Source organism: Metopolophium dirhodum, chromosome 1 (genome assembly GCF_019925205.1).
Source record: "Metopolophium dirhodum isolate CAU chromosome 1, ASM1992520v1, whole genome shotgun sequence".
NCBI classification, from domain to species: domain Eukaryota; kingdom Metazoa; phylum Arthropoda; class Insecta; order Hemiptera; family Aphididae; genus Metopolophium; species Metopolophium dirhodum.
In genome coordinates, this window is record NC_083560.1 from 27,870,043 (window position 1) to 27,896,653 (window position 26,611).

The following is a 26,611-nucleotide window of genomic DNA, read 5'->3' on the forward strand; positions in this document are numbered from 1 at the left end:
TTGTATACTAGGACAAATAAAAAACTAAAACTCACAGCATAATTAAAATCAATACATTCATCGCTCCGCTTCGAATCTAAAATGTGGGTCGATCAATCCCTCGTAGTCGGGTTGTACATATTAGGGTAATCCGCATATTTTTTCAGTGTGAAAATTGTGATAATTGTAAACACGTCTTATCGAATTGTGTGTTCTAAAATTATTTTAGAACACACGTTTAATAAAAGTTGAAAACTGATACTCTACGTTAATATCTATTGTAACCTCAATAGAAAATAATATTTATTGATGGCATAATGGTGTCAAATTACATGTTATGGAGGTAAATACAAAATATAATATTTTTGTATTTTTAAATTACATAACTACATTGACTACTGTAGCACAACAGCAAATAGAAATATTTGACTGCGGTTTTCGATTACCTACACCCGTTAACTTGTCTGTATTAATTGGTAATTTCATTGATTTTATAATATACTATAAAATCAATGGTAATTGGTACACTATATGTGAAAATTGTTAAGTAACTTGATCTCACAATGTAGTGTTAAATCGTCTTAATTATGACCAAACGTGGGTGACTTCAGACAACACATTAACTAGGCCCAGATCATATGTCAACAATGTAGGAGGTCGTCCGTATATAAGAATAATAATCCTAATGTTATTTAAAATGTCGTTGATGGTGTTAGTTATAAAAAATTACAACATAATAAGTAAAAACAGAAAAATAAAAAATAAATTTTAAGTTGACATGTTTATAGAAAAGATAATAATTTTTTTTTTAGAATATTTAATAAATTATGTTGTATTTGCGATAGGTAAATGTATGGGGTTTTTTTATTTCAATTCATTACATTTTTTTTTTTAAATATAGAATAATAAACAAAATATGTAAGAAAATGCATATATCAACATGACGGTACATTGTACACAAATATTACATTAAAAAAAATTGTATAGCTATCATTACAACACCAGATAGGGAACTTAAAGTATAAGATATATAAGAATCATTAACAAAATTAAAAACACAACAATGGAATGCTGGTAGTACGAACTTTCAGATTTCAGTTCTATCTTCCTAATTTTTCCTATGTAATATGTAAACTTTAATTTAATCACATTGCCCCATTTATATTGTATAATAAAATGTTTATATATATATATATATATATATGTATAAATATATATAAATGTCCAGTTTAGATTATATTCAAACTTTCAACTTTCGACCTTAAAACTTTCAAACTTTCAATTTTTTTTCTTTAAATCTCTCTTCTATTTCAATGTTTGTATGTTCTCACTCTCGCCCATGAGCGGTGTTGTGAGGGCAAGACACAAAAAAGTGCAGGGTGGATGTAATGATATGCTCACACACCATTATAATAAATAAACTAAAATCTTATAGAATAACGGCCAGACTGCTGTTTGTAGGTAATATTGTAGGAGTTTTAGGTTTTAGATGAAACAAAGTAATACTTCAAATACACAATTGAACTAAAGAACGCACTGGCACTGATTATTGCTTGCATAAAGAGTCCAGTTGTCGCTCGTTGAAATCGGTTTTTTTGAGACTTGAGAGGTTGTTACTCTGGTGGTTGGTGATCATGCACTGATTTTAGGGACGACAAGGATATGCTGACCAGAGAGTGGTAAGCGGCTTTTTCAAAAAGGTTATCGTGAGCCTCGGAACTAGATTATTCTTTGGCGCCAGATACCCTTTTTGCCTTTCCTTCTCTCTGGCAGTCTGGTGGCATATAATAAAGTCACACACCCTACATTTTACCGTTATAAGTGCGTGCCGATTTCATAATCCGTAGACATATCATACGGATTGTCTCTTTTTGTCGTTTATAATGGTTTTATTGGATGTGACCGATTTCTACAAACGACAGTCTGGCCGTTATTTATTATTCTATAAGATTTTAGTTTATTTATTATAATGGTGTGTGAGCATATCATTACAATCTATATTGTCCGAAGTCACCCATTGTAATTATAACATCAGTTTTTAATAAAATCCAATAGGTACGTGTCCGAAGTCACCCCATTTTACGAATCACTCCAGACAAAATTCAACTTTTAAAAAAGTGTGAACTTTAATGACCTTAATGATTATTTTTCTGCTATATGATCTTCTTTTCACTCTTTATAATAGTATTTTACTTACTAGTTAGTATAATATCTACTTAATAAGAATATTCTGTTTTTTAGGTCTAAAATATTCGTTATTTATAATTACTATTTTAACTAACCTAAGTGGTATGTAATATTATCTACAAGTTACAACCGTGAAATAACGTAAGTATATAAATAAAGTAGTTGATAGATTACACTGTGATAAAAAAAAATAGTCTACTAGCTAATATAGTAGATAGTAGAGACGTAGAGTATTCTTTGATAATGATAAATCATTTGGTCGATGATAACTGATATATTAATAACTTTATTACATTTATTCACAGATATCTAAACTATGAGATTCAAACTGGCTTCACTTTTTTCATGTAAAATGTAAAAATGTCCGCTATCTAGTATAGCAAAGATATCTTAGTATTTATTAAAGAAAATGCCAGGGGCCGAGGGGGGGGGGGTCATATTGTTATGAACCTTTGTATGTATGCTATATGCCTTCTGAGACATAGTAATAGTGTAGTATAGACAGTATAGTATAGAATGTAAGCATTTTGTTATGTAAACAGACAGAATGACATGGTCGCACGGTCTAAGGGAATTCGCTGTGTGGACAGTTTTAAGCCCGAGCGAGCCCCTACCGTGTCTCACTGTCTGTATAGTAAAGTAGTGTAGTACTGTCAGAGAATTGTGCAGAACCTCTGTTATTTTTTAAGTATAATAACTATTCTATTTAATTAAAGTCTTGTAATTGATTATTTTAATAAAGTATAGTGATAAGTGATAACTCAAAACCACGTATATATTAATTAACGAACAATCTCGGTTGTGGAGACGTCGGTAACAATACATTTATAGCAACAATTTCCAAGGCTATAAATTAATTAAAAATAAAAATTGTTTTATAAATATATGTATTTAAATATAATATACAATGGGCATATATTTTAATAGTATTTACAGAAAATTACATTTTTTATGTTTAAATATAATTAAAATTCCAAACTTTGTTCCAAACTGTATTAAAATACAAATTATTTTTCACAACAACTACTGAAAAGTCACATATGACTTTCAACGTTTATGCTGTAAAAATATTTGTTCTAAGTCATGTGCATACGCAAGAAAATAACTCAAAAGTTTTAATAATGTTTATTCAAGAATATAGCAATATTGATTTTAAGGCTCAATTTTGGGAAAATAATGTATAAAAATGCATCCTTATAATATTATTAACTTTGATAAAACATATTTCCAAAATAACTTTAATCATCCCTTTTAAATTTAGAAAATTTAATAAATTATCCTACTGTAGGTACCTGTAATTATATAACTATATTAATTGTATATATTTTATTTGTCAAAAATAATAAAACTGCATACACAATACACATATAATACGTTGACGATTCTTAATTATAATATTTTTTAAATGTGCAATTTACAAAATAGGTATTCCAATAAATTCAATGAACAACACTATGTGTATATCATATATTATAATGATCGAAAAAATACAACAATAAATTATTTTAAGATATCATCAGTAAAACGAATACTCACGACGGTGGTGTACCTAAAATGCCTATCTAGAACGCCGTTATATATAATATAATAAATTATAGGAATTTTATTCTTAAAAAAGTACATCATATTATTATACTTACAATTCAGAAAAATTAAAAATCAAATAAATATGTACATCTCATTTCAGTGTACAATGAATCTATGAAGTTAGGAACATAACTTGTTATTTAAATGTAAAATCCTCATAAAAACTAAAGATATTATGAAACATCGCCATCAAATGCCAATTTTCAGTTTAGGTTGTTGAAACATAATATCCGATCCAAATTATATATGTAAAATGAGAGCCAAGTTCAGTATTATAATATATGCATTGGTTGTTGATTTCAATGACACAATAAGTGAGTTCAAAATAGGTGCCAAGTTAGGTTAGGTTAGGCTATCCTGAAATTTATTAATAACATTAATATTTTATAACAACTTAATATCTTTTATTCCCATAACTTTGGATAATATATTGAAGCCTAAGGTCTGACTTGGCTAGTTTTCATATACGAATCATTACACGTTCACTGCCCATGTGTTAAATTAAATTAAAATTGATCAGTCCTTTGACCCATATGTGGGTCACGTTAAACTTTTCTGATCAGCCCATAACCCACATGTGGTTCATTTTATACATTTATTCCTATGTAGATTTATTTGTCAGAAACAGTGAAGAACGTGATTTATAAATCAAACTACATACTCACCAAAAACTTTGTTTTACACAAAGTAAAAACTATAAGAGATATTCTTCTGAATATAAATTAAAATAGATATTGAATACTAACACCATGGCTATATCTAAAACTTTAGTACTTTTGTATATTATCATTGTCCATTAATAACTAAAAAATAAAAATACATAAAAATCCAGACCCAATTGATATACAAGTAGGTACAGTGGTACATGCAGTACCTAGAGGTCCTTAATATGTTAATATCTTATACAGTACTTAACTGATAAAAATAAAATAAAAAGCAAAATTCAAAAAAGCGGGTAAGTGGTTGTCGCCCTAATGTACAGTAGGTTACAAATGGGTCATTGTATAATGGACTGTATTAAACTCGAATTCAATGATATAATATCATTGTATAAGCAAAACGATTCTGAGCGGAGACGGTTTGTCAGTCTGGATATTTTTTATTGTTATTATTTATTATATCATGTAAGTTGAATTAATATTATAATATTATTATTTTTTATTCGTTTCTATGGTGATAAACAAAGCGTTAGAAATTAAAATCCTATTCTTAGCGGTTTTTTGTAACTTTTCGGTGGTTTTTCCCATAGCATTCAATAACTATTGAGAAGATCGAAAAATGAACTGTCTAAAGTACCACCTTGATCCAATTTGCTAAAAGATAAGGTACATGTTGAAATCGAAACACTCCTTCTGGTAAACATTTTGTATACAGGATATATAAAAAAAAAAAGTAAATACCATTGTAAAACCACTAGCTTCTTTGCTCCGCTCAGAATCTAATATAAAGGGTTAAAACCAGTATTAACCGAAACCAAAATTTGATATTTTTGAAAATCGAAACTAGTACCGGAACCGAAATTTTGGATTTTTAAGAACCGGAACCTAAACCCAAACCGATAAAATCATAAAGATTCCAGTCTCTGATTCAATGGCTCTTCTTTATCCTAACCAATTTTTTTATTATTAATTTTTTATATGCACTTAAAATACGTGGATTAAATAAAGAAAAAATATAAATATACATTCATATTTTTAATCATTTTAATATTATAATAATATAAATATAGGAATATCAAAATTATCAATTATGTCCAATAAAATAGAAAAACTCATAAATGTTAATGATACAAAAATTAAATTAAATTAAATTTTCAAATTGTAATTATTGTCGTTTATTTATATTTAATAATTGTATTATTGTTTTTTGCGAATACGTTTTCGAATTTAATCAAATTTAACGGATCATTAATTAAATTTTGTCATTCACGACCAACAGGTGAACCTACTTATCCGTATATAAACTACTAACATAAAACGCGCATATATTTGTCAAACATCATTTTAGATTTTGAGCAGAGCGTAAGGTGTATTGATTTTACAATGATGTGTGTTTTTTTTTCCGTCTGTCAACAACATTTTGGATTGTAAGCATGCTTCGATTTTTGAGATCAGCATCTTTTCTGATAGAAAAGTGAACCTTATTCGTACTATTGGCAGATCAAAATTTAAAAATCCATGTAGTTTTAGAAAGCGTAAAGAAAAACAAAACAAAAATGAAATAAAAGTGATAATTTTTACGCAAAACCTATTTTTGAGGAAATCGATTTTATTTTTTGGTGTGACTTAAGAATTTATAACCGTAGACCATTGAAATTTTCACCAAATATTTATATTAGAATTTCACATAAATGGTAACATTTTGACTCTTTTTGGGATACTTATAGCTTTGAGAAAGTTTGTCAGTTTGGATATTTTAGACAGTTATTGTTTATTATATCTAGTGAGTTGAATTAATATTATAATATTATTTTTTTTATTCGATTCTATTGTAATAATAAAAGTGTTATAAATTAAATTTTTAGCTGTTTTCGTAATTTGTCGGTGGTTTTTCCCGTGGCATTAAATAACTATTGTGAAAATCGAAAAATGACCTTTTTAAAGTATCATCTTGATCCAATTTTCTAAAAGATGATACCATTTATGTGAAATTCTAATATAAATATTTGGTGAAAATTTCAATGGTCTACGGTTATAAATTCTTAAGTCACACCAAAAAATAAAATCGATTTCCTCAAAAATAGGTTTTGCGTAAAAATTATCACTTTTATTTCATTTTTGTTTTGTTTTTCTTTACGCTTTCTAAAACTACATGGATTTTTAAATTTTGATCTGCCAATAGTACGAATAAGGTTCACTTTTCTATCAGAAAAGATGCTGATCTCAAAAATCGAAGCATGCTTACAATCCAAAATGTTGTTGACAGACGGAAAAAAAAACACACATCATTGTAAAATCAATACACCTTACGCTCTGCTCAAAATCTAAAATGATGTTTGACAAATATATGCGCGTTTTATGTTAGTAGTTTATATACGGATAAGTAGGTTCACCTGTTGGTCGTGAATGACAAAATTTAATTAATGATCCGTTAAATTTGATTAAATTCGAAAACGTATTCGCAAAAAACAATAATACAATTATTAAATATAAATAAACGACAATAATTACAATTTGAAAATTTAATTTAATTTAATTTTTGTATCATTAACATTTATGAGTTTTTCTATTTTATTGGACATAATTGATAATTTTGATATTCCTATATTTATATTATTATAATATTAAAATGATTAAAAATATGAATGTATATTTATATTTTTTCTTTATTTAATCCACGTATTTTAAGTGCATATAAAAAATTAATAATAAAAAAATTGGTTAGGATAAAGAAGAGCCATTGAATCAGAGACTGGAATCTTTATGATTTTATCGGTTTGGGTTTAGGTTCCGGTTCTTAAAAATCCAAAATTTCGGTTCCGGTACTAGTTTCGATTTTCAAAAATATCAAATTTTGGTTTCGGTTAATACTGGTTTTAACCCTTTATATTAGATTCTGAGCGGAGCAAAGAAGCTAGTGGTTTTACAATGGTATTTACTTTTTTTTTTTATATATCCTGTATACAAAATGTTTACCAGAAGGAGTGTTTCGATTTCAACATGTACCTTATCTTTTAGCAAATTGGATCAAGGTGGTACTTTAGACAGTTCATTTTTCGATCTTCTCAATAGTTATTGAATGCTATGGGAAAAACCACCGAAAAGTTACAAAAAACCGCTAAGAATAGGATTTTAATTTCTAACGCTTTGTTTATCACCATAGAAACGAATAAAAAATAATAATATTATAATATTAATTCAACTTACATGATATAATAAATAATAACAATAAAAAATATCCAGACTGACAAACCGTCTCCGCTCAGAATCGTTTTGCTTATACAATGATATTATATCATTGAATTCGAGTTTAATACAGTCCATTATACAATGACCCATTTGTAACCTACTGTACATTTAGGCGACAACCACTTACCCGCTTTTTTGAATTTTGCTTTTTATTTTATTTTTATCAGTTAAGTACTGTATAAGATATTAACATATTAAGGACCTCTAGGTACTGCATGTACCACTGTACCTACTTGTATATCAATTGGGTCTGGATTTTTATGTATTTTTATTTTTTAGTTATTAATGGACAATGATAATATACAAAAGTACTAAAGTTTTAGATATAGCCATGGTGTTAGTATTCAATATCTATTTTAATTTATATTCAGAAGAATATCTCTTATAGTTTTTACTTTGTGTAAAACAAAGTTTTTGGTGAGTATGTAGTTTAATTTATAAATCACGTTCTTCACTGTTTCTGACAAATAAATCTACATAGGAATAAATGTATAAAATGAACCACATGTGGGTTATGGGCTGATCAGAAAAGTTTAACGTGACCCACATATGGGTCAAAGGACTGATCAATTTTAATTTAATTTAACACATGGGCAGTGAACGTGTAATGATTCGTATATGAAAACTAGCCAAGTCAGACCTTAGGCTTCAATATATTATCCAAAGTTATGGGAATAAAAGATATTAAGTTGTTATAAAATATTAATGTTATTAATAAATTTCAGGATAGCCTAACCTAACCTAACTTGGCACCTATTTTGAACTCACTTATTGTGTCATTGAAATCAACAACCAATGCATATATTATAATACTGAACTTGGCTCTCATTTTACATATATAATTTGGATCGGATATTATGTTTCAACAACCTAAACTGAAAATTGGCATTTGATGGCGATGTTTCATAATATCTTTAGTTTTTATGAGGATTTTACATTTAAATAACAAGTTATGTTCCTAACTTCATAGATTCATTGTACACTGAAATGAGATGTACATATTTATTTGATTTTTAATTTTTCTGAATTGTAAGTATAATAATATGATGTACTTTTTTAAGAATAAAATTCCTATAATTTATTATATTATATATAACGGCGTTCTAGATAGGCATTTTAGGTACACCACCGTCGTGAGTATTCGTTTTACTGATGATATCTTAAAATAATTTATTGTTGTATTTTTTCGATCATTATAATATATGATATACACATAGTGTTGTTCATTGAATTTATTGGAATACCTATTTTGTAAATTGCACATTTAAAAAATATTATAATTAAGAATCGTCAACGTATTATATGTGTATTGTGTATGCAGTTTTATTATTTTTGACAAATAAAATATATACAATTAATATAGTTATATAATTACAGGTACCTACAGTAGGATAATTTATTAAATTTTCTAAATTTAAAAGGGATGATTAAAGTTATTTTGGAAATATGTTTTATCAAAGTTAATAATATTATAAGGATGCATTTTTATACATTATTTTCCCAAAATTGAGCCTTAAAATCAATATTGCTATATTCTTGAATAAACATTATTAAAACTTTTGAGTTATTTTCTTGCGTATGCACATGACTTAGAACAAATATTTTTACAGCATAAACGTTGAAAGTCATATGTGACTTTTCAGTAGTTGTTGTGAAAAATAATTTGTATTTTAATACAGTTTGGAACAAAGTTTGGAATTTTAATTATATTTAAACATAAAAAATGTAATTTTCTGTAAATACTATTAAAATATATGCCCATTGTATATTATATTTAAATACATATATTTATAAAACAATTTTTATTTTTAATTAATTTATAGCCTTGGAAATTGTTGCTATAAATGTATTGTTACCGACGTCTCCACAACCGAGATTGTTCGTTAATTAATATATACGTGGTTTTGAGTTATCACTTATCACTATACTTTATTAAAATAATCAATTACAAGACTTTAATTAAATAGAATAGTTATTATACTTAAAAAATAACAGAGGTTCTGCACAATTCTCTGACAGTACTACACTACTTTACTATACAGACAGTGAGACACGGTAGGGGCTCGCTCGGGCTTAAAACTGTCCACACAGCGAATTCCCTTAGACCGTGCGACCATGTCATTCTGTCTGTTTACATAACAAAATGCTTACATTCTATACTATACTGTCTATACTACACTATTACTATGTCTCAGAAGGCATATAGCATACATACAAAGGTTCATAACAATATGACCCCCCCCCCCTCGGCCCCTGGCATTTTCTTTAATAAATACTAAGATATCTTTGCTATACTAGATAGCGGACATTTTTACATTTTACATGAAAAAAGTGAAGCCAGTTTGAATCTCATAGTTTAGATATCTGTGAATAAATGTAATAAAGTTATTAATATATCAGTTATCATCGACCAAATGATTTATCATTATCAAAGAATACTCTACGTCTCTACTATCTACTATATTAGCTAGTAGACTATTTTTTTTTATCACAGTGTAATCTATCAACTACTTTATTTATATACTTACGTTATTTCACGGTTGTAACTTGTAGATAATATTACATACCACTTAGGTTAGTTAAAATAGTAATTATAAATAACGAATATTTTAGACCTAAAAAACAGAATATTCTTATTAAGTAGATATTATACTAACTAGTAAGTAAAATACTATTATAAAGAGTGAAAAGAAGATCATATAGCAGAAAAATAATCATTAAGGTCATTAAAGTTCACACTTTTTTAAAAGTTGAATTTTGTCTGGAGTGATTCGTAAAATGGGGTGACTTCGGACACGTACCTATTGGATTTTATTAAAAACTGATGTTATAATTACAATGGGTGACTTCGGACAATATAGATTGTAATGATATGCTCACACACCATTATAATAAATAAACTAAAATCTTATAGAATAATAAATAACGGCCAGACTGTCGTTTGTAGAAATCGGTCACATCCAATAAAACCATTATAAACGACAAAAAGAGACAATCCGTATGATATGTCTACGGATTATGAAATCGGCACGCACTTATAACGGTAAAATGTAGGGTGTGTGACTTTATTATATGCCACCAGACTGCCAGAGAGAAGGAAAGGCAAAAAGGGTATCTGGCGCCAAAGAATAATCTAGTTCCGAGGCTCACGATAACCTTTTTGAAAAAGCCGCTTACCACTCTCTGGTCAGCATATCCTTGTCGTCCCTAAAATCAGTGCATGATCACCAACCACCAGAGTAACAACCTCTCAAGTCTCAAAAAAACCGATTTCAACGAGCGACAACTGGACTCTTTATGCAAGCAATAATCAGTGCCAGTGCGTTCTTTAGTTCAATTGTGTATTTGAAGTATTACTTTGTTTCATCTAAAACCTAAAACTCCTACAATATTACCTACAAACAGCAGTCTGGCCGTTATTCTATAAGATTTTAGTTTATTTATTATAATGGTGTGTGAGCATATCATTACATCCACCCTGCACTTTTTTGTGTCTTGCCCTCACAACACCGCTCATGGGCGAGAGTGAGAACATACAAACATTGAAATAGAAGAGAGATTTAAAGAAAAAAAATTGAAAGTTTGAAAGTTTTAAGGTCGAAAGTTGAAAGTTTGAATATAATCTAAACTGGACATTTATATATATTTATACATATATATATATATATATATAAACATTTTATTATACAATATAAATGGGGCAATGTGATTAAATTAAAGTTTACATATTACATAGGAAAAATTAGGAAGATAGAACTGAAATCTGAAAGTTCGTACTACCAGCATTCCATTGTTGTGTTTTTAATTTTGTTAATGATTCTTATATATCTTATACTTTAAGTTCCCTATCTGGTGTTGTAATGATAGCTATACAATTTTTTTTAATGTAATATTTGTGTACAATGTACCGTCATGTTGATATATGCATTTTCTTACATATTTTGTTTATTATTCTATATTTAAAAAAAAAAATGTAATGAATTGAAATAAAAAAACCCCATACATTTACCTATCGCAAATACAACATAATTTATTAAATATTCTAAAAAAAAAATTATTATCTTTTCTATAAACATGTCAACTTAAAATTTATTTTTTATTTTTCTGTTTTTACTTATTATGTTGTAATTTTTTATAACTAACACCATCAACGACATTTTAAATAACATTAGGATTATTATTCTTATATACGGACGACCTCCTACATTGTTGACATATGATCTGGGCCTAGTTAATGTGTTGTCTGAAGTCACCCACGTTTGGTCATAATTAAGACGATTTAACACTACATTGTGAGATCAAGTTACTTAACAATTTTCACATATAGTGTACCAATTACCATTGATTTTATAGTATATTATAAAATCAATGAAATTACCAATTAATACAGACAAGTTAACGGGTGTAGGTAATCGAAAACCGCAGTCAAATATTTCTATTTGCTGTTGTGCTACAGTAGTCAATGTAGTTATGTAATTTAAAAATACAAAAATATTATATTTTGTATTTACCTCCATAACATGTAATTTGACACCATTATGCCATCAATAAATATTATTTTCTATTGAGGTTACAATAGATATTAACGTAGAGTATCAGTTTTCAACTTTTATTAAACGTGTGTTCTAAAATAATTTTAGAACACACAATTCGATAAGACGTGTTTACAATTATCACAATTTTCACACTGAAAAAATATGCGGATTACCCTAATATGTACAACCCGACTACGAGGGATTGATCGACCCACATTTTAGATTCGAAGCGGAGCGATGAATGTATTGATTTTAATTATGCTGTGAGTTTTAGTTTTTTATTTGTCCTAGTATACAAGATAAGTAGTTGATGTATTTCTTCGATTTTCAACTTCAGTATCTTGTTCGACGGGAACGTGTATCTAGTTGGTGCAATGAGATGGCCAAAGCTTAAAATTCCGAGTGGTTTTCAAAAGCACCGGGAAAAACAAATATAAATTAAAATCGGTTTTCGAAAAAAATTATTTTGGTTTTTGGTGTACCTATAACTTTAAAACAAATTACCGTAGATATATGAATTTTTTCACTGAATGTTTATATTAGCATTAATCGCTATGAACCATATTATTATAATTTTTAAAAATGTTCACTCGTTTAGAGCAGTTGATATCAATAACATTTTTTGTCATTTGATCAAAAATCTTGAGAATTTAATACAAATCTCCTGTTACAATGTTACAATAGTAGTTGAGAAATATTAAAAATACATAGTCATCATTCTTTTTATTAGTATTTAAAGATCGATTTTTGACAACTATTAATCAAATTTAAAAACGATTTTGTAGTTAAAATATATGAAATGTTTAATTTTTATAGCTAAGGATTGAAAATTTGAAACAAGTTTCACAGAAGTAGGTTATTCTGTAACCAAAAAAATATCTTAAAAATATAAAAATTGAGTTTTTTTATATGAAATTATTTTATGTTTGTAAGAATTTGGTAGTTTGAAAGCTACCAAAAACTACCCACGACAAAAGGGGAACACTTTTGTCGTGACCTATGAGCCGCACCGCGTGTGACCCGAGGGCCAAGTCGGTGGAGCTCATAGGCTTTGTACACGCATCCGCAAGTGAATGCGGAAGATTTATTTTAAAGGGAAAAAAAAAGATTGTTTCAAACGATAGTAGTGTTAGGGTAATCATGAGGTTTTATTTATTTCTTACATGGGCACATGGCAATTACAAAATAAATAAGAATTTTCGGCACATTTTGTCCGGCCCACTGGAGGCGGCACACCATATTATTCATGGTGTGTCCTCACGGGGTTACCGGGAAAATGTGTGTGTGGAGGCTCGTTACAGCCGGGATGTTTCATACAAAGGGGAATGTGGATAAAAAAGGACCCGCGTCTTGCGACGCCTCACTGGATAACACACAGATTATATAAAGTTAGTTTTACATGATCTGTGTCCTACGTGCATGGAAGGGGGGCAGGGAGAAAAATTAGACATATTACGACGTGTGGTGTACTGGTGTTCCGATGTTGACTGAAGTTGGTTGGGCAGCCTCGCCCGTCGCCCGGGCCCTCGTGAGTGTACTTAGCCCATCATGACGGCGTGACGTGGGTGTCAAACAAAACAAACAACGGCTACACACCGAAAAGGTATGGTGGTTGACTTTTTGTCGACGATGAAAACGTGGTTGGTGACAAATTGTTCGCGTTACGTCCAAGTGATGAGCGAAGAGTCGTGAAAAAAACGTTGACCAGTCGAGCCGTTGAGAGAAGTATAAAAATGAATGGTATGATGGTGACGGAGATCGTCTATGGCCCGGCGTTGTTGTTGATTTGTAGTGGGGCAGGTCAGTGTCGTGCTTGAGCGGGAATTGTTTTACAATTGTCTTGGGGGTCAGAAAGCACTGTGTGCGATACCGGTTTCGACAACGCCGACGGTGACAGCGACAACAGCCACCAGCGGCTGCGGGTCGATTGTGCAAACACTGCTGTGTGAGGGGTCGGGGGGGGGGGAGAACATATTATATAATATTGCTGTTGTTATTGATAATTCTTTTTGCGCGGTAACTGCTAATAATTGTATAGTAATAATTTATAAATGATTTATGAGGGGCCCAAAATTCCGTGACGTTACATGTTCAAATTTGGAAAAATTTATTTATTTATTAAATAACCAAGAATAACGATTTTAGTAATTTTATAATATTAATTCAACTTACCAGCCAATCGTATTAATAAGAAGTAATAATAAACCGTCTCCACTCAGAACCATTTTCGTATACAATGATATTTTATCATTGAATTCAAATTTAATACCATCTACTATACAGTGATCTATTTGTAACCTACGGTACAACTCATCCACTTCACCGCTTTTTTAAAATTTAATTTGAAATATAAGGCTCATGATGTTTTATTACAATAGCAGTTGAAAAATATTTTTTTAAGCATTTAAAGTTCGAAGTTTGACAAAATGTATCAAATTTAAAAATGTTTATAATGTTCAATTTTTATAGTTATGGATTGAAAATTTAAAACAAGGTTCCGCGTAAGTAAAGGTTAATAAATGACTTTATTCACAATAATATCATCAGATTACGTTTTTCGTATATAATAATATTATATCATTGAATTTAAATTTAACACCATCCGTTACAGTGACCCACTATTATAATTTGTAACCTACTGTACAGCAGAGCAACACCCACTTTCCCAACTTTCTTTTAATTTTTGTAATTTGGATTGCAATATATGTTATTAATATTTTCGAAAATTTTCAAAATATCAAACTTGATTATTTAATTAACTAAATATAATATTATAATTATGCGCCTGGGGCAATCCTTCGTTCATGTTGTGGAAAACTAGAATATTTTATATGAGTGCAAATCTACGTAACCGTTGCGACGTTTTTTTGGAATATGACTCGTTTGTTTGAGAGGAAAATAAATATTTTTTTCGCCATCTGTATTATATACTATTATCCGATATGATGTGCCGATTCTATAGATCCATACTAAATATCAAATATTACCGTCTCGTCACGGCGTCGCGTTTCTTGAAAGATCAGATGCGGGTTACTATTACTAACGATCATTTACGATTTACGACAAGGTACGAGTTACGACAATATTGCCGAACTTATTAGAATGCCGTGTGGTGTAAAATCTGTGTGAACGGCGTACCAGGGTCGCAGACGTAACAACCTTCAGTTCTTGGCAGCAGTAACGGTGGCCCTGCCAATGTTACGATGGTGACGGAGAAGCCGCAAACGCAGCATACGCTCCTGGTACAAGCAGCAAGTTTAAGGTACGGTTTCCAAGGCCGCGACGACTGTTCTGCTACGGAACAGCATTATAGTCGCATTATAGTCGTATTATGGGCTTGTAAATTACGCCCACACAAAATACTATAGTAAATTGCACTCGGGATTTTTCAGTTTCTAAAACAGATATAGTAAATTGTGCTGTATCTAAGTGACCTTATCGATATCTAATATCTATTATTTATAAATTATTTTAAATATTGTTGTTCGTTTATTGGTGGATATCAATGCCACCTTTATATGCCACGCGTATATAACGACTTTACGTATAGGTAATATTATAGTAAGCTGTTTTCATTATACATACTGGATTTAGCCAGAAAGAAATGAAGTTTTAGGTTTGTATTGGAGTACAGAATATCAACTAAGCTACCTTATAATTATTCGAAACAATTGTACTATTGTGTGTAAAACAATTAATCCGTTATTGAAAAACATAATTGTTGATGAATAACATGGATTTATATCGTCTACGGTTCCAAACATACTGTATAATACTATAATGTATATCAAACTTAAATCTTGGATACCCTACATTAAAATCAGGTCACCAGGTCAACGTTGTATTTACAAATTTTTTAAAAACTTTTTACAAGATCGTTCTTAATATTCTTGCTATTAAATTATATATGGTCTAGGAACGAACCCTATTATTTCATATTTATTATTTACCGATGATCTTAAATTATATGATATTGTTAAAACTTCTACGATGCCGAAATGCTTCAAAATGATTTAAATCATCTCTCTAGTCAGTGTAAGTGTTTAGGTAACCATAATAAATTTTGTCTATGTATTTCTAAATATAATGTAGCTACATAATGATGAAATTCTCGAAAAAAAAACAATCATTATATCTTCATAATTATTATTTAAACGATCTTGAACTTACTCACGTCTACCAAAATAAGTATTTAGATACCTATACTTTTTGATATTTCTATAATTTAACTCTTTCTCTTTCCTGTGGCTTAAAGTTCATTCCAAACCGATAATTTCACTCGAAGTTTAAGCAGCTTGTATCAATGTAGTAGGTATAGGTATCTAAGTACATCTTTGATACAATTATACAAATTAATATTGAATACTATCAAATAGGTACATAGCTACCTTTACCTACATTACCAGTACATTACATTATCACTTTAAAAAATCTAAAATAATAAAATAAATCACTTACAATATAATAAATGTATGTACATAATTATTAGGTAATTAATAATTAATAATGAACTCTAACTTTAGAATTGCGCTGGTATAGAAAAAATGTAAAGCCAAAAATTAATAAAATAAACAACCCCATATTACGCATTATCAAATTTCTAAGAAGGTACCTACGTAACATCACTTACCCAAACGACCTCAAATTTGACACACATATTATTAGATGGGTCGTAAGAGTATTGAAATTGAAGCCATCGGTAACAAATATTATATTATTATAAAAACTATAAATTTACAATGTATACCTGAGGCTTAATAAATGAAAAAATACTCAACCAATTTTGAAGATTCAAAGAAGTTTTAGATAGTAGATTAAACCAATTATTTTAGATTGGCTTAGCCACTATTAATAGTATTAAAATAATTAATTGGTTCCGAAGTTATGGCCTCTTAAGTGCACACCTAGCGACATGGCCAAAAACAACAATGTTAATGTTTTTATGTTAAATAAAACCTGCCAAATTGATTGACGTACCTACCTACTACATAGTATAATAGGTATTACATATTTAATATTTAACCACATAATCGAGCCCAATAAATGTAGACAATAAAAGCAATAGCTGTGTATATCAATTTGTAATTTACCTTTTAATTATCTATTTATTAATTTTATTTTATGCTCTTTACTATGTAGTAGGTACATAATATATTACAGTTTTTAGGTGAGTCAAATTGGTAAACAAAAATTTAGTGTAGCATACAATATATAGGTACCTACCCGTAGCATAGTCATATTGACCAATCGATTAATAATAATATATTGTAATACAGTGCGTTGAAGTATTCGAACGTTTCCGTCACATCCATCGTCGACTCGAGCTAGGATATTATTTTATAATTTAACTAACCTAACCACCGTATCAACTCTTAACATTTATACATTTATTTATTATAATATGCATGTACCTACAGTACCTTCTGTGGCTATATCGTGTATCAAATATATAAATACCGATATGAGTAGCTCACGGCGTCACCGAGACCGAGTAGGCAAAAGTCTGTAAAATATAAAATCGAACGTTTCGACGCATATATATATGCCTGTATATAGTAATAACGACGCCGCCCTCGGACGTCGAAACGACGGGATTTTCGTAAAAAATCGAACCCTCCGACGCATGTATTTATGCCTGTAGGTATATTATAGTAATACCCACTCGACGGCGGCGATATCGGCACTCGGCTCTCGGCGTCGTCCCGCGGCCCCGGGACTCGTACCCGAGAAAGTACGGCCGCGCGTGGCATATAAATTTAGCGGAGAACGCGAATAAGGGGCGAATGGGGCCCGGAGACGTGTCGAAAAGGGCTAAAACTCGAATTTTTGAAAAAAAAAGGCAAAAAACGCGCGCGACGGCGGCGGACGTAAAGCGCGTCGTCTCGGCCGCGGAGGGCCCACCGGGAAAAAAGTACGGCCGCGTGCGGCCTGAAAATCTGACGGGAAACGCGAATAAGGTCCGAACGGGGGGGGGGGGGGGGGGGGGTAAAACTTGAAAATCTGAAAAAAATTTGAAAAAAATCGTGAAGAGTGATAACGCAGCGACGGCTCCGCCGCCGCCGGGAGACTGCCCGTCCGGGAAATGCGATTTTTTCATTGGTGGTTCACTAAGTCAGTACAAAAAGTCGCCATGGGAGGCGCCATAGGCGCCAGGTTTTCAAATTTTCATGGGGTGCCTAAAATCCTAAATTTTTTACTTGTACCAAATCAAAAAAAAAAAAAATCAACAAAGAGTGTTAAATTAAACAAACTAGTTCCTCGTTTATTGACTTTATTTTTCTACATTTTTACAGCGTAAGACAAATAAATTGTAACTTATATACAAATAGATAAGCAAAAATTTCTAAGTTTCTAATAATGAATTAAAAAAGCTTAACAAATTTCAAAGGTATTTTGTCTCACTTTGGTGGTCTTTATAAATTTGTTAGCAATATTTTCAATATTTATTTCTTCTTGTTTATGTACATTTAATAATGCTACATCATTAAGCCGTGTTTGCGTCATTGTTGACCTTAAAAATGTTTTTAAACGCCGAAGAGCAGAAAAAGAATGCTCAGCAGTACACGATGAAACTGGTACGGTTATTATAATTTTAATTAATTTTACAATTTCTGGTACCAAATCTTGTAAGTACACTTCTTGTTTTAAAAAATCAATTGCGTCTGACACTGATGATATATTAAATTTTTTTGCTTTAGCGACATCTAACATTGTTTTCATGAGCAGTTTTACATATTGAACAGAACGCCTTTTCTTTCACGGGATCATATAACAACCACGGATATAATTGTAGCCATTTTTCCTGAAACTTCCTTGATTTTCCAAGTACAACTTGTATTTTAGAATCTCCACTATTCGAATCAACTTTTAAGACAGGAGTTGAACAGTTAAAAGCCTCGTTAGATTGATCTGTTCCTTCAACTGATTTTTTTATTAACCACTTATCCATCTTGATATTTTTAAATATATAAAAATAACTGTACTAGTTAATAATATTATAAACAGTACAAGGTACAACACTTTACACTACGACGGACTGACGCGCTGACCGAACGCAGACTAAATACTAATATTACTACGGTCTACACTTTAGTGCTCTACAGAGTAGGTAAGTATTAACTAAATATAATATCATTATCGTCTCAGTCGTCGTCGGCGGCACGACCAAAATAACAAAAAAACCCAAAACATATATTATTTGAAAATATTATAAACGTCTATACAATTATTTTTATCTATATATATAACCCATAGCAACCATTAAAAAACAAAAATTTTGATTGTGATCACTTCTCTTTTTAAATTAGCCTATGACACTCACAAAAAATGTGGCTTTGTATTGGTGAAAGAATTTTCGAAATCGGTTCAGTAGTTTCGGAGTTTATTCTGAACATACAAACAAACGCTATCATTTTATATATTAGTATAGATAAAAATGAATGTTTGTGTGTAGATTAGACTTCTAGGAAGAAGATAGGCTAATTTAAAAAGTGTTAAATTTGTTTTTTTTTATTCATCGGATTTTAGTACAGTTGCGTGAGGCTTTTGTATTAATTGATTATACCTATTAATCATCCGTAGGTGGAATTATGTAAAAATGACAAACTTGGTACAATTTTGATACTTAAGAGTTAAATCATACACTTAGGTACAAACAGCACGGAGTCTGCGATCTACCGCAGGTAGATTGCCTACTTGATAATATATTGCTGTGAATTTTTATTCTGGGCAACAGAAAAGTGTTAACAGAAAATTTTGAACACCATACACCATACACCGAAAATTAAATAACGAATTGAACAAAGTTTGAGTCATATAGAATTGGTACATTTAACGGGCAACGAAGTACCAGCGGGATCAGCTAGTATAATATAATATAATATAATATTATTTATGACCGTGTGGCCATCGTTGCCAGTTGATGTTTGTGTCGTATGGGGAAAGTAACCGTGATCCATGATATGGAACTGCCCATTTCTTTTGTGATTATTGATTTTAGCCATTTTTATATTTTTATGAGACATCCGTGATTAGCTTTCTGTTGTTGTTAAAATTTATAAGAATTTATAGAAATCCGTCTTGGTAAAATGGCGTCTTCGCTAGAAAAACATATGCCCAAAGACACTCAAATTATTGTGTCGATTATGAAAGATTTAGGTATTGTTGAATTTGAACCACAAGTTTTAAATCATCTCTTGGAGTTAAACCACAGTAATTATTAATGCAATGAAACTAATGTGTTGCTTTTCACTGTTATAAAAAGTGTTTATTTTATTTGTTAGGATACCTACACAACACTACTGTTGGACGATGCTAAGACATTTTCAACCTTTGCGAAAAAGAAGAATGTTGATGCCGACGATGTGAAAATAGCAATACAATTGCCACAAGACGGAATATTTTGTCGACCTCCTCCACGCGATGTAAGATTATTTTGGCTAAAATCAATTGCACTACCAATCAATTTTTCAATTTTATTATGTAGGTATATTAGATTTTAACATTATGCAACTAAAAATGTTGAATGATGACAAAAAAAATGACCATTGTTTACAAAAATGAATGTGTAACTTTACTCGATGTTATACATTTTTTAGTACCAAATAATTACAACTAAAGATAAGAACTAAGAGTTTATACCTACTGTTTTATTTTTTAGATGTTAATGACAGCAAGGCGTGAAGTAAACAAAATCCCATTACCTCCAGTAAGGCCTGCTAGTGGACTGCGAGTTCCTCAGGATCATTCAACTTTCTTACAAACAAACTACAGGCTTAGGAATGATTTGGTAATAGTTCAATAGTATATACTTAAACATTCCTTTATTAATTGTGTATTCTATACGTTTTTCAATCTTATTCATTAGTAATTAGCTACTAGACTATTTTATCAATAACTAAGTTACAATTTCTTTTACATCACATAATTTAGTTTACTGGCAAAAAGTGTTTTGTATTTAACCTAACAATTTCTAATACAATCTTAATGAGTGTTTTTATTAGGATATCAGTTATTAATTTGTAGGATGATAGTAAACATTTGTAAAACCCTTAGATCATAATATGCAATGGAATTAGCGCCTTTAATAATTTCTGTGTCTAACATAATCCCTTACTTATTAGTTATTTTTTTAGTATTTGTTGGCGCAATAATGCGTTGCTCCCAGAAATTTATCGGGGGGTGAATGGTTATGTCGGAACCAGCTCGTTATATGATCAACACACATGTAGCTCTAACCATTCTATATGATCTAAGGTAATACCATTAATTATAACGTAGGTATTTATAATCAATGGTAATACTAATAGACCTGCTTTTTGTACACTATGAGCGGCCAGTGCAATATTATTCATACTTAATTATTACAAATTAACATTTTTAATGTTTTTATGTCTAGTATTCTGGAGGAAATATGCGTAAGGACACTAAAACAACAACTGCAGAAATGTTGGAGGCGTCTAGAAAATTACAATCCGAAGATAATCCTTTCTATTTAATTTTATTTAGGAAGAAATTATATGGACATTTATTGTATCTGTCTTACATGCAAATGTTACACTTAGCAGATCACGTTTAGCTCCGTTTATTTAAATATTAGAGTGTATTTACCTCTTATAAAATTTGTTAGATTTTATCTAGGACACCTACAAAGGGTTTTTATGTTATATAAATTTATTAAATTATAATATATATATTTTATTATATTTTAATTTAAAAGCGAGTTCTAAGTATTTTAAAACTGGAAATTGTTTGTACGTCTTAAAATTCTCATAATTCGCTTTAAAATTAAAATATAATAAAAAGCCTACGGTTGCCCTAGATAATAATCTTACTTTTAAATTTTAAAAAGGTTAAATCACTCGAATATATGAAGTAACGGAGCTAAACGTGCATGTAACATAGTTATATACCACATATAAAAATAATATGAATAAGGTAATTTGCAAAATTGTTCATGCATTTAATAATAATATATATTATTATAATAACATTTGTATTCCCTGACATACATCTTCATTAACAAATTTAAAAAAGCATCTTAATAAATGCCCGTTATATATCTAAAAAAAATGTTCTTATCTAATTTATTTATAAAGAGTAAATTCATCTGTCCAGTAACATTATATATTTGGTTCCGTGAGTTGAATAAATCAACTCATAAGATTTATCATGATAATTTGTTTATTTAAATTTCTAAATTTGTCTGTTTCCAAATAGCAACAATTTTATATAATCCGTTCTAGGACAGAAGATACAAGTTTTCTTTTTGTTGATAATGCTCATCTCTCACCACTTTTGCCCGTCCAGTTATAATCATCAAATGTTCAACAGTTGGCAACGACTAGCTCACTCTCAGGCGATAAGGAGTTTGAGAAATTTGGCCATTGTGTTATTCCTAGTGTCAGTGATATGCGCTAAATGTGTATCATCAAAATAAAAATATAACTCGGAACTATCTGATCTTATTCAATGGAAAATTAAGTTTATTATTTTATCTGATCTACAAGTTAATATCACCATTTCTTCTTGATAAATCATGATCTAATTGATATAATTCAACTAAAAATTTCTATCTATAAAATAATTTCACATTCATTATTTTATTTAATAGAACACTTAAATGATAGGTAATTATTGCAAGTTACCCATCTCTGGCCTTAATAATATGTAAACAAAATTACATTTTAATCAAGAATAACAAATAACTTAAGAATTAAATAATACAAATATTATAAGGATTGTACATAATATTGTATCTACCAAAAAAATCAATTTATAGGTCATTACTGAACTAATATTCATTATATTACAGACAGTGATGACTGATGATTTTGTGTTAGAGTATGCCAAAACATAATATCTGCTAGAAAACTGAAACCCAGAAATAGCCAAAAAAATATTCAGATATAATATGGACTTTCAATATTATTATTTATTGTTTTTCATTTGTTTATTATTACTAAAATACACTATATTATATACTAATTCCAATATTTAACTTAAAATACCACCTATATAATATTTCTAAAATTTTACTGCCGGCAGTCATCTGTAATTCTCAAATTGAATTATTTTGCGACAGCTGTCACCCATAGTTGATCATTACTACCACTTCACATAATCTCCGTTGACCATAAATTAATGTGGTTTTATATAATTCACTATTCCATGGCGCTATAATAATCAATGTATATAAAATCTTAATACCACTCACTCGCTCACTACTTCTCAAAAACTACAAAACAAAATTTGGAATAATGGATTCTCTAATGCTTTAGATGTGCAGAAAGAATAAGAAAGGATTTTTTGATATTCACTTTTTAAAGTGGTGGTTACACAGAGATTTTGAGATTCACGGTGGACATTGAAATTTTTTTTTTGTTTACCATTGGTTTTTCAAATACAATAGTATATACAAATTTGGATTGACTTGGAAAAATATGCTTAGCGTATTAAGTTTTAATATAAAAAAGGTGGGTAAGTGGATGTCGCTCTGCTCTCGCTCTTTACATTTTAAATTTGATTAATTTTGTAAAATTTTAACTTTAAATGCTTATAATTAAAAAATTATATTCTATGTATTTTTAATACTTTTCAGCTACTATTGTAATAATACATCAGCAGCCTTGTATTAAATATTCACGCTTTTTTATCCAACAAATAAAATTTTATTGATATTTATAGAAAAAAAACTAAAAAAATTGAAACGGACAATAAGCGTAAACAGCTCAGTGTCAAAATATTTTCAAAATTTGATGGTGTATAGAAAATAAAATTAAAAATATTCAGTAAAATATTCATGTATCAACAGTTATTCGTTTTTGAATAACAACAAAATATCAAAATCGCTACATGAGAAATCGAGTGAATATCCAATGTTGTAAAAATATAAACTTCAAACGCACTAAAGAATTTTATTTTATTTGCTTATAGACATTTTTCTTTGATAAAGGTAGACAAACATATGAGTAATCTTGTTTTACATTTTCAAATCTTAAATTTAAAAAGAAAATTTTTTATGAATATTTAACTTAAAAGATTTATGATTTTTCAGTATTTTAACTTTAAATGCTTATCAAAAAAACTGTGACTAAGAATTTTTAATATTTTACAAATTTCATTGTAATAATATAGCTGGAGCCTTGTATTAAATTTTCAAGCTGTTTACCCAACATCAAAAATTTAATTGACATTTAAAACGTTAAAAAAGAGTCATTTTGTTTTCAAAGTTTTGTCGTGTATAGAAAATGATAATATAAACATTCAGTGAAATTTTCAAGTATACAGTCATTCGTTTTTTAATTACAACAATATAAGAAAATCGTTACATGAGAAATCGAGTGAATGTCAAATTATGTAAAAATATGAATTTCAAACGCTCATAAAAATTTAATTTGATGTTCTTGTAGACATTTTTTTTTTTTTGATAAAGGTAGACAAACTTATGAGGAGTCTTGTATTTTTCATGATTTTCTTACTCAGAAAAATTTGCACATTTTCGTCATTTTTACGTATTTTGTCAATATTATTTGAACTTTAGATGCTTATAAAAAAAAAAAATTGTGACTGGATTTTTAATTTTTTTCATCTGACTTTAAAACAATAGACTAGGAGCCTTCTATTAAATTTCTAGAAAAATAAAATTAACTTATAAAAAACTTACTACTTATACTACCTATACTATATATAATATAATATTATTAATATAGCTATCATAAAAGCTAAGATAAATTTATTATCATAAATAATTCATGAAACCTTTGATACCGTTCAAATATAAATTAATTTAATTTAAATATAAGAACATGATACAATTCTATGCCTATGCCACAAAGAAAAATCATATAAAAAATTACTTAGAGTACAATATAATTTGTAAATTTACTTTGGTATTTTCATTGACTAAGTGAACTTTTTCTTTCACACTATCATATATTTGGCACGAATTAATGGTGTTCCTAAATGTGTGAGCATGATAATAACCAATTGTTTCATATGAGGTAGTCGATTGTTGTATGTTTGGCGTTGTTCCCAATCCTCTCAAGTAATATTGAGTCTGTGGTGTGGGAATGGATTTTAGAATATGATTGAGAAGGATACGTGTGTCCGTAAATACTGCATCTTTTGTATTATTTAAATTAATTAAATTGAATAAAAAATATTATCCGAGAATTACTTTTACCTCAATTATTATACTATTACACATTTGATACATTTTAGAGTTGTATAGTTGTTTTATTTCTTGATTTATTAAAAGATTAAGTTGATAGTTTAACAATTAATAGAATACTAACTAGAAAAAATACTTTTCAAGAGTATTCAAATACAGATACCTGTTTTGAAAAGTATATAAAATACGCGTATTTAAGTAATTAAAAAGTATTTGAATACTTTTGCTCAAGTAGGTACTTTATGAGATTTTATTATAGCTGATCTGAGTTCCAAAAATTGAACTTTAGATTTATAGTTTTTTTTAAATAACACTTGAAATCATAAATTCTTCAATATTAGTCGTATCGACTTGAAGTCTTCAAGGCATAACGCAGCCAATCTACGAGATCAAATTTATGTTCTTAAAAAAGTATCGCGTATCGATCTTAAGATTGACAAAAGAAAATTTCCCGCCAAATTTATTTTTGAATAATTCAAATTATGAACACATTTTTGAAACTGTCATGGATTAAAAAACCAGAAAACCCAACCAATTGTACCAACATTCCCTACTAATGGCGATACCAATAAAAAAACTAATTTATTTATTCAACGAAAAATTTTTATTTCCGTATTTAAATATTATTGTATAATTCAAAAAAACTTCAAAATCACCATTTTTGAAAAATAAAAACTGATTCTTCTGCAGAATACCACTGAGATAAATTCTCAGTTAGGTTTACCATGGAATATTTAAAACATAATATTATTATATAATTACGTGAGTTGCGCCAGCACCTTTGGAAATTTTTAAATTTTTATTTCATTAATAATTAGCACGTACAAAAAAAACGCAATTAGCATGAATGACTAATTTTGTAATTTACACGATATCAGTGTCCCCGGAATCACAAAAATCAACGGGCGGTGTTGGCGAGATATAAAATTTTATTGATATTTATAGAAAAAAAACTAAAAAAATTGAAAACTGACAATGTCCGTAAACAGCTCAAAAAGAGTCAAAATATTTTCAAAATTTGATGGTGTATAGAAAATAAAAATAAATATACTCAGTAAAATTTTCATGTATCCACAGTTATTCCTTTTTGAGTAACAACAAAATATCAAAATCGCTACATGAGAAATCGAGTGAATATCCAATATTGTAAAAATATAAACTTCAAACGTTCAAAAAAGTTTTACTTTAGACATTTTTCTTTTATAAAGGTAGACGAACTTATGAGTAATCTTTTAAAATGTATG

The 26,611-nt window shown here is 29.2% G+C and overlaps 1 protein-coding gene across 1 annotated transcript; it reads left to right on the top strand.

The window, feature by feature from the left end:
- The first annotated feature begins 20,283 nt into the window (after positions 1–20,283).
- On the top strand, positions 20,284–21,840 carry LOC132935378 (transcription initiation factor TFIID subunit 9-like). The gene is made up of 4 exons (XM_061001915.1): positions 20,284–20,376; positions 20,479–20,619; positions 20,856–20,984; positions 21,594–21,840. The coding sequence occupies exons 1-4, from the start codon at positions 20,284–20,286 to the stop codon at positions 21,771–21,773; spliced, it is 543 nt and encodes a 180-aa protein (XP_060857898.1). The 3' UTR covers positions 21,774–21,840.
- Positions 21,841–26,611: the final 4,771 nt, after the last annotated feature.